Source organism: Heterodontus francisci, chromosome 14, assembly GCF_036365525.1.
Source record: "Heterodontus francisci isolate sHetFra1 chromosome 14, sHetFra1.hap1, whole genome shotgun sequence".
Classification (NCBI taxonomy): Eukaryota; Metazoa; Chordata; class Chondrichthyes; order Heterodontiformes; family Heterodontidae; genus Heterodontus; species Heterodontus francisci.
Genome location: NC_090384.1, coordinates 29,659,028 through 29,672,384, shown reverse-complemented (window position 1 = coordinate 29,672,384; position 13,357 = coordinate 29,659,028). Strand labels below are relative to the sequence as shown.

Below are 13,357 nucleotides of genomic sequence, written 5' to 3'. Positions count from 1 at the left end.
GGCATGATCTTAAAATTCAGGACAAGGGAGTTAACAGCAGTGCATCTACTCACTGGGCCATTGGATTTGTAAAATCAGATCACACGAGTGATGAGAAAACTCAGGAAGAAAAAGAAAGAGCTTTCATAACCTCAGGATGTTCCAAAGCACTTCATAGTACTGATCAGAGCCATACAGCAAGGTACCAGGTTTGATTCCTGATCTGTGCTGAGCTACCTGATCATGACATTTAGTCTCAGCATCTTGAGCTAGCGAGAAGAAATATCAGCTAGGGTTCCCACTTCTGATCACTATCCAGAGACCATGGGGATGTGATGTGTGGACAGGAGAGGGCGTGGATGCCAGCACTCACTGGTTGAGCTTACACATGGAGAATGGTCACTTGGCAATGTCCAAGAGGCCCACTGCCCCTTGTGGAGCAGTACTCCGGGATAGTCAATACTTTCGGGAGAATAAAAACATTCAGCGGGTAAGCTTATCGAATCTTGTCTTTTGACTAAATGGGAACGCAGCTGTGAAATAACAGGGGAAGAAAACACAAGGTCACAACGTTGCAGTACTGACTGGGTTGCTGTCTACCCAGCACAGATAACAAGGGAAGCCACGATGTTTTGCTACCTATTTAGTATTAATCATTACAAGACGAAGTAAACTCAATGAAGTGGCTGCCAACATTCACTGCCTGGGCTTATATAAGACAGACACTGCAATTGTGGAACTATACTGCAGGATAGTCAATACATTTCAGCACCAACAACCAAAAGGAAGGCTGGTTTATCGATGCCTTTTGCAGACTTTACCTCCTGTATATGCTATTCTATGATATGCCACATTTAAACAGTGCAAACACATTGATGGGAAAGGCTTTGCACATTACCACGGAGCACTCCCATTTTCAGCTTCCTGGCCCTTCACAATCCGGCCTATGGATTCCAGCATTGTCCTTTCTCCTGCATCTTCTTTGTTTATGAGTTCAAACAATGCTCGCCGGCCACATTCTAAAAACAATGAGAGCAGCTGAGTCCATCTGCATTTAAAACTTCAATTTGCCCTTAAATTGTGTTAGAACAACAATAAAAAATGATGGAATGTCAGAGCATCCTGGGAGCATGGTACCTTGCTCCAATACAACACTGAGTTCTTCCTTTCCTGGGCTCAGACAGGCAGCGCCTCAGCACAGGCACACATTTTTAATCCTGCTAGGTGATTTTATCACTTGCAAGTAGCCTGGTGTTGACAGATATGATGGCTAGTGTGGTCCCATTCTGATCTGGGAATTACAGCATAACAGGGATGTGATGGGGTGGGGCTGGGGTGTTTGGGACATGGCCAGCAGCTGTAAAGTAGAATATTAGGGGATGGGTGTGGTGGGAAATAGAGCACAGTGATGGGTAATGGCTGGAGAGTGGACTATAGTGGGGAAAGAGCAGAGTATAGTAGGGTAGAAGGAGCTGGGAGTGAGTCACAAAATTTAACACTAAAACCACAAGAACTCAACTACTGACTTACTTGTTTAATTATGTCAAAGGTATGATGAACTCAGATGGCTGTTCTGAGACAGCATTTATTTTTCCTGGATCTGATCCCTTTGTGAGAATTGTTTTTTGTTGGTCAGAAAATCACGGTGCCTTTAAAGCATCAGAACCATTTAATGATTTGCAGCATGACTGACCATTTACCAATCATGCCATCATTTTCTGCTTGAAGGCCCTGCCTGTCACATCTCAGGCTGAAGACTCACACTTGAAGTCACAGATTTAACTTTAACAAAGATTTAACAAGCTTTATGAAATATTTCTGTTCATGACAGCAGTATATGCCTATTTGACCTTACAACAACCCCCAGGTCAGGTGTTTTCCCCAAAACACTGAGTTCCTTTCAGTTTCACTTCCAAGTACCATATAGTCTCTAATACTCAAGCCCACACATACAATCATGACATTCTTCCCTTATCAGACTAAAACTAATCCATGATTTTCCTAACTCACTGAGTAAATGAATTTCTTCAATTATATTTGCTTTCAAGGGCAGCCTTTTGCGTACACCCTTTTTGCTTTAAACATAATCACAAAATCTTCATATCGGCTTGGTGGTCTCCTCTCTTGCTCCGTGGTCTTCCTGCTGTCTCAGGAACTCTGGTCACCACATCTGGATTTGGAAATGCGGTTGGCTCTCTGGAACTGATGTTGCTCCTTCTGGATAGCAAGCTGTCTGCCTGCCAACAGCATCACTGGCTTGTCATCTGAATTACTGAATGTCAGCTTCACCTTAGCTCCTACACCTGGTTCATCTGTTGTTTTGTGTTTGTCACCATAATACTGTTTAATGTATGAAGAATTTCTGTCATACAATACTCCTTCTGGCGACTGCACAGTCACACTGTTTCCTTTCTTGGCAATAACAGTGTATGGCTTGGGATAATATGGTGTATCCGTGTTACTCAGACTCTCCCATCTCAGCAATACTTCATCATCTGGTATCACATCAGACTGACTAGCTCTCCTTCTGTGGTCTGCATAAAACTTTGCAGCACCCTTTTTCTCAGCATCATGATCTTGAACCTCCTGATCAACTCTAATGTCCCTCAGCTCAGCTATCTTGGTGCGTATTTTGTGTCCAAATAACAACTCAGCTGGGCTCTTCCCCATTGTAGTGTGTGTATTTGCTCTATACATGGCCACATATGATAAAAACATCTCCTTCCAGTCTTTTCCCTCAGCTTGAGCAATTCTCATCCATTTCTCTGAGGAATAGTTTTGATTTTCCACTTCCTCATTTGCCTGTGGCCATTTAGGTATTACTCTTTGATGGTGAATACCTGTGACTTGCACGTAATCTGCAAAGGTCTGTGAAATGAATTGTGGCCCATTTTCTGATTACAAAGTGATTGGTAGACCATGCCTTGCAAATATTTCAATCAATGCAAACACCGTTTCCTCTGCCATTGTAGAATTCATTACCACATACTCATAATAACAGCTGTAATAGTCAATCACCACTAGTATGGACTCTCCTGATGAAAATGGACCTAAGAAGTCAACTGTTAGATCCTCCCATGGTCCAGCTGGTAACAGTGTACTGCGTACTGGTTCTGATGGATTGGGTCTACTGACAAGTTGATATCCAAGATGACAATGTTAAAAATGCTGGTCCCTTTAATTAACCAGGACTTATTTCAGAGTTAATAGAGAGCAGGTGATGCTCATTGCAGCTTGTATTTAAGAGCTGGGTTTCCCCCCCCCCCCCCCCCCCCCCCTCCGGGAGTTACTTCTGAACAGGGAGTCAGTTCAGAAGGGAAGAGTAGAAATTGGTATTTGTACTGAATTGTGGATTGAGAATAAAACAGTTGTGGATCAGAGACTGTTTCCTGATTCTGGTGGATGAATATCTGCCAATTGAACACATGACATCTTTTCATAAACTGCTCCACATCTTTCTCCATCCCTGGCCACCATATTTTGGTTTGTAAGTTTTGCTTAGTACCAACCACTCCCAAGTGGCATTATAAGTCTTTTACCTCTGAGAATACATTTCCCAAATATGCACAGTTCATCTCATATAACAATGTATGTTCTGAATGGGCAAGTCTCCCAATTTCCAGCTTGGATTCTCTGTCTGATGTCATTCAATTCTGGATCTTTGTCTGACTCTCTTTCAATCTCTCTAGTTGTTATTACACAGGGTGTAGCATGAACTATCACAAACCACATGAATGATTCAGCTTCCTTGTCTAGTGAAGATCTGTGTGTTTGTCCGTCAACTGGCTCCATGAAGTCTCGGTCAACCAGTTCCTTGATCTTTGCCTCCACTTTCCCTCTGAGACAAAAAGGTGTTCTGCATACGTGCTGAGCTACAGGCTTCACGTTCTTGTCAATGGTTAATCTCACTTGGTGGTTGTGCAACTTCCCAATTCCTTAAAACACTGGTCCAAACTCCTCTCGAAGCTCCACATAGGATTTCACAGAATTCACTTTCAATCCAATGTGTAGCACCCTCACGGCTTGGCCAGTTTCTCTGCTCAGAAGAGGCTCACCATCCTCCTCAATCACTATTAATTCTACCTCCACACTCCGATCGCCAGCTCTCATCCTCACAGTGAAACATCCAATAGATTGAAGTGAGGTTTTGGATGTGTAAGGATAAAGTTTTTGACACATTTTCGAGATGTGCACTTGATTCTCTTTGTCTTCAGTTCCTCTCAGTACTCTGCTGATGACATTACTGTCACTGCCTGAATCTACAATAATGCTCACGTCAACATCCCCAGCAATCACTGGAACTTTCTCATGGTTGCTTTCATTGGCAGAAAACATTCGTGTCCTCACTCACTGCATCTTCTTCAACTTGTCTCACAGTTGTACTACTTCTATCTCTCTTTCCTTTACATGGTTTGCCAGGCTTCCCACTCTGTTCAATTTTGCTCTTGCACTTCTTGGCAAAATGGTCTCTGCCCCCACATTTTCTGCATATCTTTCCCTTGGCAGGGCAGCAATCATCTCTTCCATAGTAACCCAACTTGCCACATCTGAAACACAGACCTTTGCTGTTTACATTTACGCGTACTTGGATTCCATTGTGTCATTTGCTTAACCTCAGATTGTGTTGAGCCAATGGCGGAAATGGGACCAAATTTCATGCTGTGAACTTGTCCATGCACTGCTTCCAATGCAGCCGCTATCATCGAAGTGTCATCCAACATTAAGTCACCTCCTCTTTCCAGCAGCCTAGGCCTCAACATACTGACTTGCAATGTTGAACCACCTGATCCATTATCTGGTTATTGAGATCCATCGCAATATAATTGCATCCATCCAACACCTGCCTCAAACGAGTCACAAATTGGGCTACTCTTTCCCCCTCTTTCTGTCTCATTTGACGGAAAACATGCCTTTGGAATGTGGCATTTGGCGTCACCACATAATGGTCCTTCAAAGCTTTCACTGCACGTTCATAATCCCCCTTTTCTCCCATGTCAGGCAATGCCTTGAAAGTCTCCTTCACCGACACACCGCATTGAACAGCAATAAGGCCCGTCACGGTGCTTTCTGCATCTCCATCGCACTATCCAAATACAAATTGCAACTGTCAGCTTGCGCTTCAAACTCCTCCAGCCACGCTTTCCATTTCACACTGACAGTACTGGCAGCACATGTCAGTTCAAATGGTTCAATTCCCCGGACTGCAGACATATCAGCTCCAGTGAATGCCATGATACAATCCTAAATATCTCTGAATTTACCTCTGTTTTGTTTGTCTTTATAACCTCATTGCCAATGTCAAAGCTCAGGCTGAAGAATCACCACTTGAAGTCACAGATTTAATTTAACAAAGATTTAACAAGCTTCATTAAATACTTCTGTTCACGACCGCAGCAGATGGCTATCTGACCTTACAACAACCCCCAGGTCAGGTATTCTCCCCAAAACACTGAGTTCCTTTCAGTTTCACTTCCAAGTACCATATAGTCTCTAATACTCAAGCCCACACATACAATCATGACACTGCCCTCCTGACCCAATACTGCTTAAGACTCAGTAACAAGTTTAAAGTGCATGAAGGGAGCTGAAGACCATCATTGTGACACTGGAGCCCTCACACAGCAGGTCAATGTCATTCAGAAAGGCTGGGGAATGCAGCAGGACACAAGGTCCATCTTCAGAGAGATGGAAGAGCTGTCCAGTGTGAGCCTCTCGGAGGCATTGCTAACAGACAATCACTGACTTTATGAATGAATGTAATTATGCCAACCCATGCAATAAAATTGTTCAGGGTATACTAATGAACCATACTTCTCCCGAAGTTTCCCCTTACACGTCAGAAGCTCCAGCACCTCGAATCTTTTCCCCTGCAAAGATCTCCTGCCATTTGAAGACAATCCTAGTTCATCAGTACCATCTGCAAGGTAGCCTCTCCCCTGGATGGAATTGGAGGGCACTATGAATTAGTGCCTGGCATGTCAGTATATCCTACTACATTAGTGGCTTGACAGTTAAATTTTTCATTACCTCCCCCTGATTCTGCCATGGCTCCACCATCTTCTTTTTGTTTTACCTCCCGACTGAGACACTGCTGCAGGACAAAGTAATGAAACGTGCAACAGAGGAGAATTATTTGTAAGACCCCAAGGGGAGTTTGGACTATAAAACCCCTGAAGCACTGCTTTAAGATTCCAGCAATAAGTTCAATACACAAAGCATTATTGTAGGATGAGGCTCATTGAACTGGGCTTTGTTTCTGCCTGTGGTCTGTCTGTGGGCTCAGGAACCATGACTGTAAGGGTTACCTCGGTCACTTCTATCTTTTCTGCCCAAGGTAAGGATGGTACAGATGATTGCTTTAAAACAAATAGAGCTCGATGTGAGCTGACATTCATTTTCATTACCCTGGACTGGTGGTCACATACTAGCTGGATAGTGAGAGAATAAAAACCCTTACAGTTGATACAGGATACAGCATCATACACAGGAGGCCCAAAACAAGAATACAAACCAATGACTAAACTCCCAGTCTCTTGGAAACTCAGCAGCCCTGTAGAACGGTGTTGTACTTTCATGATAGTACTACTGATCAGCTGGTGTTACATCTGTGTGTAGCAAACTGGCTGACACTCCACCGGTAGTCTGGGCAGAGCCCAGTGCATAAAAACTGAGGGCCAAGATGACTTTGAGGGCCACTGATAATGCTGCACAGATTGTTGATTGTGCTTGAAGCTCTTTGTCCATGAAACAGAGCAACGCCCTCACAACCTTCCTGCTAATCTCCACCTCGTGAGCTACTGCTATGTTGTCATCCCCCAGGCAGTTATGCCTAAACTGATAGGTTGATGTGCTCACATGAGCTGATGATAAGCATGGCTACTTGACATTGTTCCTGTCCTTGCTGGTCCTTCCCTGCTAATTGAATGCAGTGCAGGTTCCAACTGTCAGAACAAGCAAACAGACTGGGGATCGCATGTGAAAACTGATAATGAGCCGCACATGAGGCACATAAAGCTTGAAATATGGTGGAATTTCCACTTAGCGACCCATTATGCTGGCAATCAAAAATTTATTGTTCTTAGATCACTCTGCCCCTAATGAAAAGCCCTCTTGCATATTAGTCTCACTTATAAGGATGATCACACTATACTAGGCACACTGCTGTCACTTCTTGGCCAAGGCTCAGATACACCACTCAGTCAACTCTACTCAGACCTACAGTCGCCCAGTGGCGGAGTCTGAATACCACAATAATTTAACAGTTTCTAAGTATGGTTCATTTCCATTTTAATTACAATGATAGAACCCCATCTGAACTTACCACTCTCTCCTTTACCAAAAAAGCGAGGATTGAAGGAAGTCTTGTACTCAGTCTTGGTTGTTCGACCTGCCATTCTGATTTGATACTCCATTTCCTCCAGTGTTGGGGCTTGGAATGGATCCACAAGGTCATCTGTATGGTGGAAAGAAGCATTAACACATATTTACAATCTGTTTGAAATGCAAAGACTAAGTGAGTGAAAATCCAACAGAAATCAATCAGAGCGTTGATTGCAGTACTGAGGATTTGTGACAGTGGGGCAAGGAGTTAACCTGAAAATTATTAAGGATTAGAGTAGTGGGCGGGATTCCCTGTTCTGGATGCATCAGGGAGAAGACATTGGAAGCTGAGGAGGTGGTGGAATGTGCAAGGGTGCTCCAGAAAGAACAGTCCCTCCAGAAAGCAGAGAGAGGAGGGGAAGATGCATTTAGTAGTGGGACCATCTTCAGCTGCTTCACGACTCCTCCCAAGCAGATCCGACAGCTCATTAACTTCCTGCTTGTGATCAGAGTTATCTCTTGTTTCTTACTCCCCTCTTACGTTATTAAAATTCTTACATATCTTTCAGTTTTCGGTTCTAAGGGCTATACCGGAAACGTTAACTTGTCTTTTCCCGATACATGTGCTCATTTACCTGCTGCATATTTCCAACACTTTCTCTTAATCCATAGTCTCACCAGAACCTTGATAATGTTCAACCCTTGACCGCTATTTCGATGCTGGCAGTCTAAACCAAATAGTCTTCACACAAGGTATATTGTCCTTTTTGTATTCTCTGTACACATTCTATAAACTGGAAGTCCTTACGTCAGTGCACACAGATTGTACGTCTTGCAATTCTTGTTCCCCTGATGATTGATTGCCATGATATGTCAACAACTCTGTTACCATTGTATTGTGCAACTACCAAGATGGTAGAAGGTGTCTTAGATGCACTTTACTCTTCCTTCATCTAGCCATTCCGATGATGCCAAAAGCTCGGAGTGAAATATTCCCTCTGCCATTACTGAAATTGACTCCTCACTGACACAGTCAACAAACCCCGATGTGGTAATAGCTGTTTTTCCACATGCAATATACTTATTATACAAAATAGACAAGACCCTTGTGGTAACTGGTAACTGTATAAGCAGAACCTGAGACTGATAGATTCATTTACAGCAAAGAAGGAGGCCATTCGGCCCATTGAGTCCGTGCCAACTCTCCGCAGAGAAATCCAGTCAGTCCCACTCCCACACTCAATCCCCGTTGCCCTGCAAATACAAACACAAAGATACAAAGAACAGTACAGCACAGGAACGGGCCATTCGGCCCTCCAAGCCTGCGCTGATCTTGATGCCTCCCTAAACTAAAACCTTCTGCACTTCCGGGGTCCGTATCCCTCTATTCCCATCCTATTCATTTATTTGTCAAGATGCCTCTTAAACGTCTCTATGGTACCTGCTTCCACCACCTCCCCCGGCAGCAAGTTCCAGGCACTCACCACCCTCTGTGTAAAGAACTTGTCTCGCACTTCCCCTCTAAACTTTGCCCCTCTCACCTTAAACCTATGTCCCCGAGTAACTGACTCTTCCACCCTGGGAAAAAGCTTCTGACTATCCACTCTGTCCATGCCGCTCATAACTTTGTAAACCTCTATCATGTCGCCTCTCCACCTCCGTCGTTCCAGTGAAAACAATCCGAGTTTATCCAACCTCTCCTCATAGCTAATGCCCTCCAGACCAGGCAACATCCTGGTAAACCTCTTCTGTACCCTCTCCAAAGCCTCCACGTCCTTCTGGTTGTGTGGCGACCAGAATTGCATGCAATATTCTAAGTGTGGCCTAACTAAAGTTCTGTACAGCTGCAGCATGACTTGCCAATTTTTATACTCTATGCCCCAACCGATGAAGGCAAGCATGCCATATGCCTTCTTGACTACCTTATCCATCTGCGTTGCCACTTTCAATGACCTGTAGGCCTGTACGCCCAGATCTCTCTGCCTGTCAATACTCCTAAGGGTTTTGCCATTTACTGTATACTTCCCACCTGCATTAGACCTTCCAAAATGCATTACCTCACATTTGTCCGGATTAAACTCCATCTGCCATTTCTCCGCCCAAGTCTCCAACTGATCTATATCCTGCTGTATCCTCTGACAATCCTCATCACTGTCCTCACCTCCACCAACCTTTGTGTTGTCCGCAAACTTACTAACCAGACCAGCCACATTTTCCTCCAAATCATTTATAAATACTACAAACAGCAAAGGTCCCAGCACTGATCCCTGCGGAACACCACTAGTCACATCCCTCCATTCAGAAAAGCACCCTTCCACTGCTACCCTCTGTCTTCTATGATCGAGCCACTTCTGTATCCATCTTGCCAGCTCCCCTCTGATCCTGTGTGACTTCACCTTTTGTATCAGTCTGCCATGAGGGACCTTGTCAAAGGCTTTACTGAAGTCCATATAGATAACATCCACTGCCCTTCCTTCATCAATCATCTTTGTCACTTCCTCAAAAAACTCAATCAAATTAGTGAGACACGACCTCCCCTTCACAAAACCATGCTGCCTTTCGCTAATAAATCCATTTGTTTCCAAATGGGAGTAAATCCTGTCCCGAAGAATCCTCTCGAATAATTTCCCTACCACTGACGTAAGGCTCACCGGCCCATAATTTCCTGGATTATCCTTACCACCCTTCTTAAACAAAGGAACAACATTGGCCATTCTCCCGTCCTCTGAGACCTCACCTGTAGCCAATGAAGATGCAAAGATTTCCGTCACGGCCCCAGCAATTTCTTCCCTTGTCTCCCTCAGTATTCTAGGGTAGATCCCATCAGGCCCTGGGGACTTATCTACCTTAATGCTTTGCAAGACACCCAACACCTCCTCCTTTTTGATAATGAGATGACTGAGACTATCTACACTCCCTTCCCTAGGCTCATCATCCACCAAGTCCTTCTCCTTGGTGAATACCGATGCAAGGTACTCATTTAGTAGCTCACCCATTTCCTCTGGCTCCACACATAGATTCCCTTCTCTGTCCTTGAGTGGGCCAACCCTTTCCCTGGTTACTCTCTTGCTCTTTATATACGTATAAAAAGCCTTGGGATTTTCCTTAATCCTGTTTGCCAATGACTTCTCATAACCCCTATTAGCCCTCCTGACTCCTTGCTTAAGTTCCTTCCTACTGTCTTTATATTCCTCAAGGGATTCGTCTGTTCCTCGCCTTCCAGCCCTTACAAATGCTTTATTTTTCTTTTTGACTAGGCTCACAATATCCCTCGTTATCCAAGGTTCCCGAAACTTGCCAAACTTATCCTTCTTCCTCACAGGAACATGCTGGTCCTGGATTCTAATCAACTGACGTTTGAAAGACTCCCACATGTCAGATGTTGATTTACACTCAAACAGCCGCCCCCAATCTAAATTCTTCAGTTCCTGCCTAATATTGTTATAATTAGCCTTCCCCCAATTTAGCACCTTCACCTGAGGACTACTCTTATCCTTATCCACAAGTACCTTAAAACCTATGGAATTATGGTCATATTCCCAAAATGCTCCCCTACTGAAACTTCGACCACCTGGCCGGGCTCATTCCCCAATACCAGGTCCAGTACGGCCCCATCTCTAGTTGGACTATCTACGTATTGACGTATTGTTTCAAGAAGCCCTCCTGGATGCTCCTTACAAATTCTGCCCCATCCAAGCCCCTAGCACTAAATGAGTCCCAGTCAATATTGGGGAAGTTAAAATCACCCACCACTACAAACCTGTTACCTTTACATCTTTCCAAAATCTGTCTCCATATCAGCTCCTCTACCTCCCACTGGCTGTTGGGAGGCCTGTAGTAAACCCCCAACATCGTGACTGCACCCTTCCTATTCCTGAGCTCCACCCATATTGCATGACCCCTCCGAGGTGTCCTCCCGCAGTACAGCTGTGATATTCTCCTTAACAAGCAATGCAAGTCCCCCACCCCTTTTACATCCCCCTCTATCCTGCCTGAAGCTTCTAAATCCTGGAACATTTAGCTGCCAATCCTGTCCTTCCCTCAACCAAGTCTCTGTAATAGCAACAACATGCAAATTTATTTCCTTCAAGTGGCCGTCCAATTTCCTTTTGAAATCATTGATTGTCTCTGCTTCCACCACCCTCATGGGCAGCAATTTCCAGGTCATTACCACTCACTGCATAAAAAGGTTCTTCCTCATATTTCCCCTGCATCTTTTGCCCAAAGCCTTCAATCTGTATCCCCTAGTCCCTGTACCATCAGTTAATGGGAACAGTTTCTCCTTGTCTAACTTATCTAAGCCTGTCATAATCTTACCGCAGTAATTGAGTTTACAGTATTCAGTTTCCACTGCTGGGTCGGTGGTGAAACACCAGACACCATCTTCATCCATGTCTGGATTCCTGCAGTAGTTTCCTTCTAGATTTGCTGTGGGCATTTTCTCTCTGGTGAAATTGTGCTCATGAGGGTATTGTGAGTCCCAAGGCTGGCAATGCTTTCCACTTATAGTTACGTTCAGTGTTCCTCTGTAGTCTGATCCCTGATCCGGGATACAAGGATCGAGTGACTCTGCTGTTGGAGGTTGAGACAGCAATGGTGGCAATGTTTCACCTAAACAAGCGCAAAAAGAAATCTGTAAGATCTAGCTGAATGTCCCTAATTTTGACATGGGAAATGGCATGTCATTGCGAGCCACATCTATTGCGATAACGTACACAGATCCCCAAGCTAATAGTTGGACTTGTCTAACTGGCTTGTGACTATAAATCTTCAACTAGCCATTTCGATGATCCAGTCAGGAAGTGAGGCACGGCTCTCCAGGGAACAAGGGAAAAGTGGAGAGGAGTCACTCAGGCAGCCCTAGTACAGCATTAACGTGAGCTGGGAATGCCTCACTGCCTATCCTCTCGTGTGTGACACGGATACCTAAAGGGATTCAATGTACAGAAAAATGCTGATGGCATTCCCTTGAATCTACAGCATCATTTGTCATGGAGTCAGGTGGAGCTGGAAGGTCCTGAGTCTGTCCTACTTTAGCTGATCTTAGCCTGGGTGCTCTGCGATTAGGAAGGGAGAGTGAGAGAAAGTCATTCAGGGCCACTGACCTGATTGCCCTCCAGCAGCCTTTCTCAAACTGCTTTTGTGAGGATCTTTGGTTGAGGAGAGGTTTAGGCTTGATTGTGACCCCCACTCACCCCAACAGTTCAGTAGTTTACTGCTTTGGCATGAGAACTGCCACTTGGACAAGTTACAGGATGGCTGCTGGTGTCAGTGAGCCAAGTGCCTTCAGGATAGAATGGGTAAGAATAAAAAAATTCTGAAGGAATGTTCAAGTAAAAAATATTTGAAAAAACATTATTACAACTAGCAGAAATGCCAATGGTCACAGCAGACTGTCTGTGCAGGGCAAGGTTTGGTATGTATGGACTGCATTGGTACCTCCCAGTTTTATGCCCATCTCTTGCATTACTCCTTAGAATCCCTGTAATCGAGTTACGGCCCCTCCCACAGCCCAAACCAGAGAAGGGATGTCATTCTTTGTGACTAAACCTTCTTACAATACACACACGTCCACAGAAAATGCAATCACAAAAAAGTGGTGCTTGAACCTGGGAGAAAAATAAGTAAGCAAAATAAAAAGTGAGACGTACCACAACGAGGAATGTAGCATGCTTCTGTTTGGACTTTTGGGTCTTTAGTGTAGCACCACGGTCCCGTTTGACTGTCATTTGGATTTCGGCATAAGTTATCAATAAGGTCAGATTGGTTGTGAGTCACTGGATTGTATCTGAATGTATAAACAGAGGTGTTCAATTCATAGCTAGAAAAAACAAAATTCATTAGATATAAAAACAGAAAATTCTGGAAATACTCAGCAGGTCAGACAGCATCTGTAGAGACTGAAACAGAGTTAATATTCCAGGTTAATGTCATCAGAACTGGAAAAGGTTGGAGATGTAACAGGTTTTAAGAAAGTACAGAGGCAGTGAAAGAGTGGAAAGGGAGGAAAGAGAAAAAGGAAAGGTCTGTGATAGGGTGGATGGCAGGAATGATTAAA

General features: G+C 44.2%; 1 protein-coding gene across 1 annotated transcript in view; it reads right to left on the bottom strand.

Annotated features, from left to right (window-relative positions):
• f2 (coagulation factor II (thrombin)) overlaps positions 1-13,357 on the bottom strand; it is a 99,078-nt gene that overhangs the window by 40,766 nt on the left and 44,955 nt on the right. Inside the window, exons 6-9 of the mRNA XM_068045941.1 lie at positions 12,951-13,087; positions 11,617-11,910; positions 7,301-7,432; positions 878-998 (exon numbers count right to left, since the gene is read on the bottom strand). Coding sequence (XP_067902042.1) covers positions 878-998; positions 7,301-7,432; positions 11,617-11,910; positions 12,951-13,087 — 684 coding nt within the window. The remainder of the gene's footprint in view (positions 1-877; positions 999-7,300; positions 7,433-11,616; positions 11,911-12,950; positions 13,088-13,357) is intronic.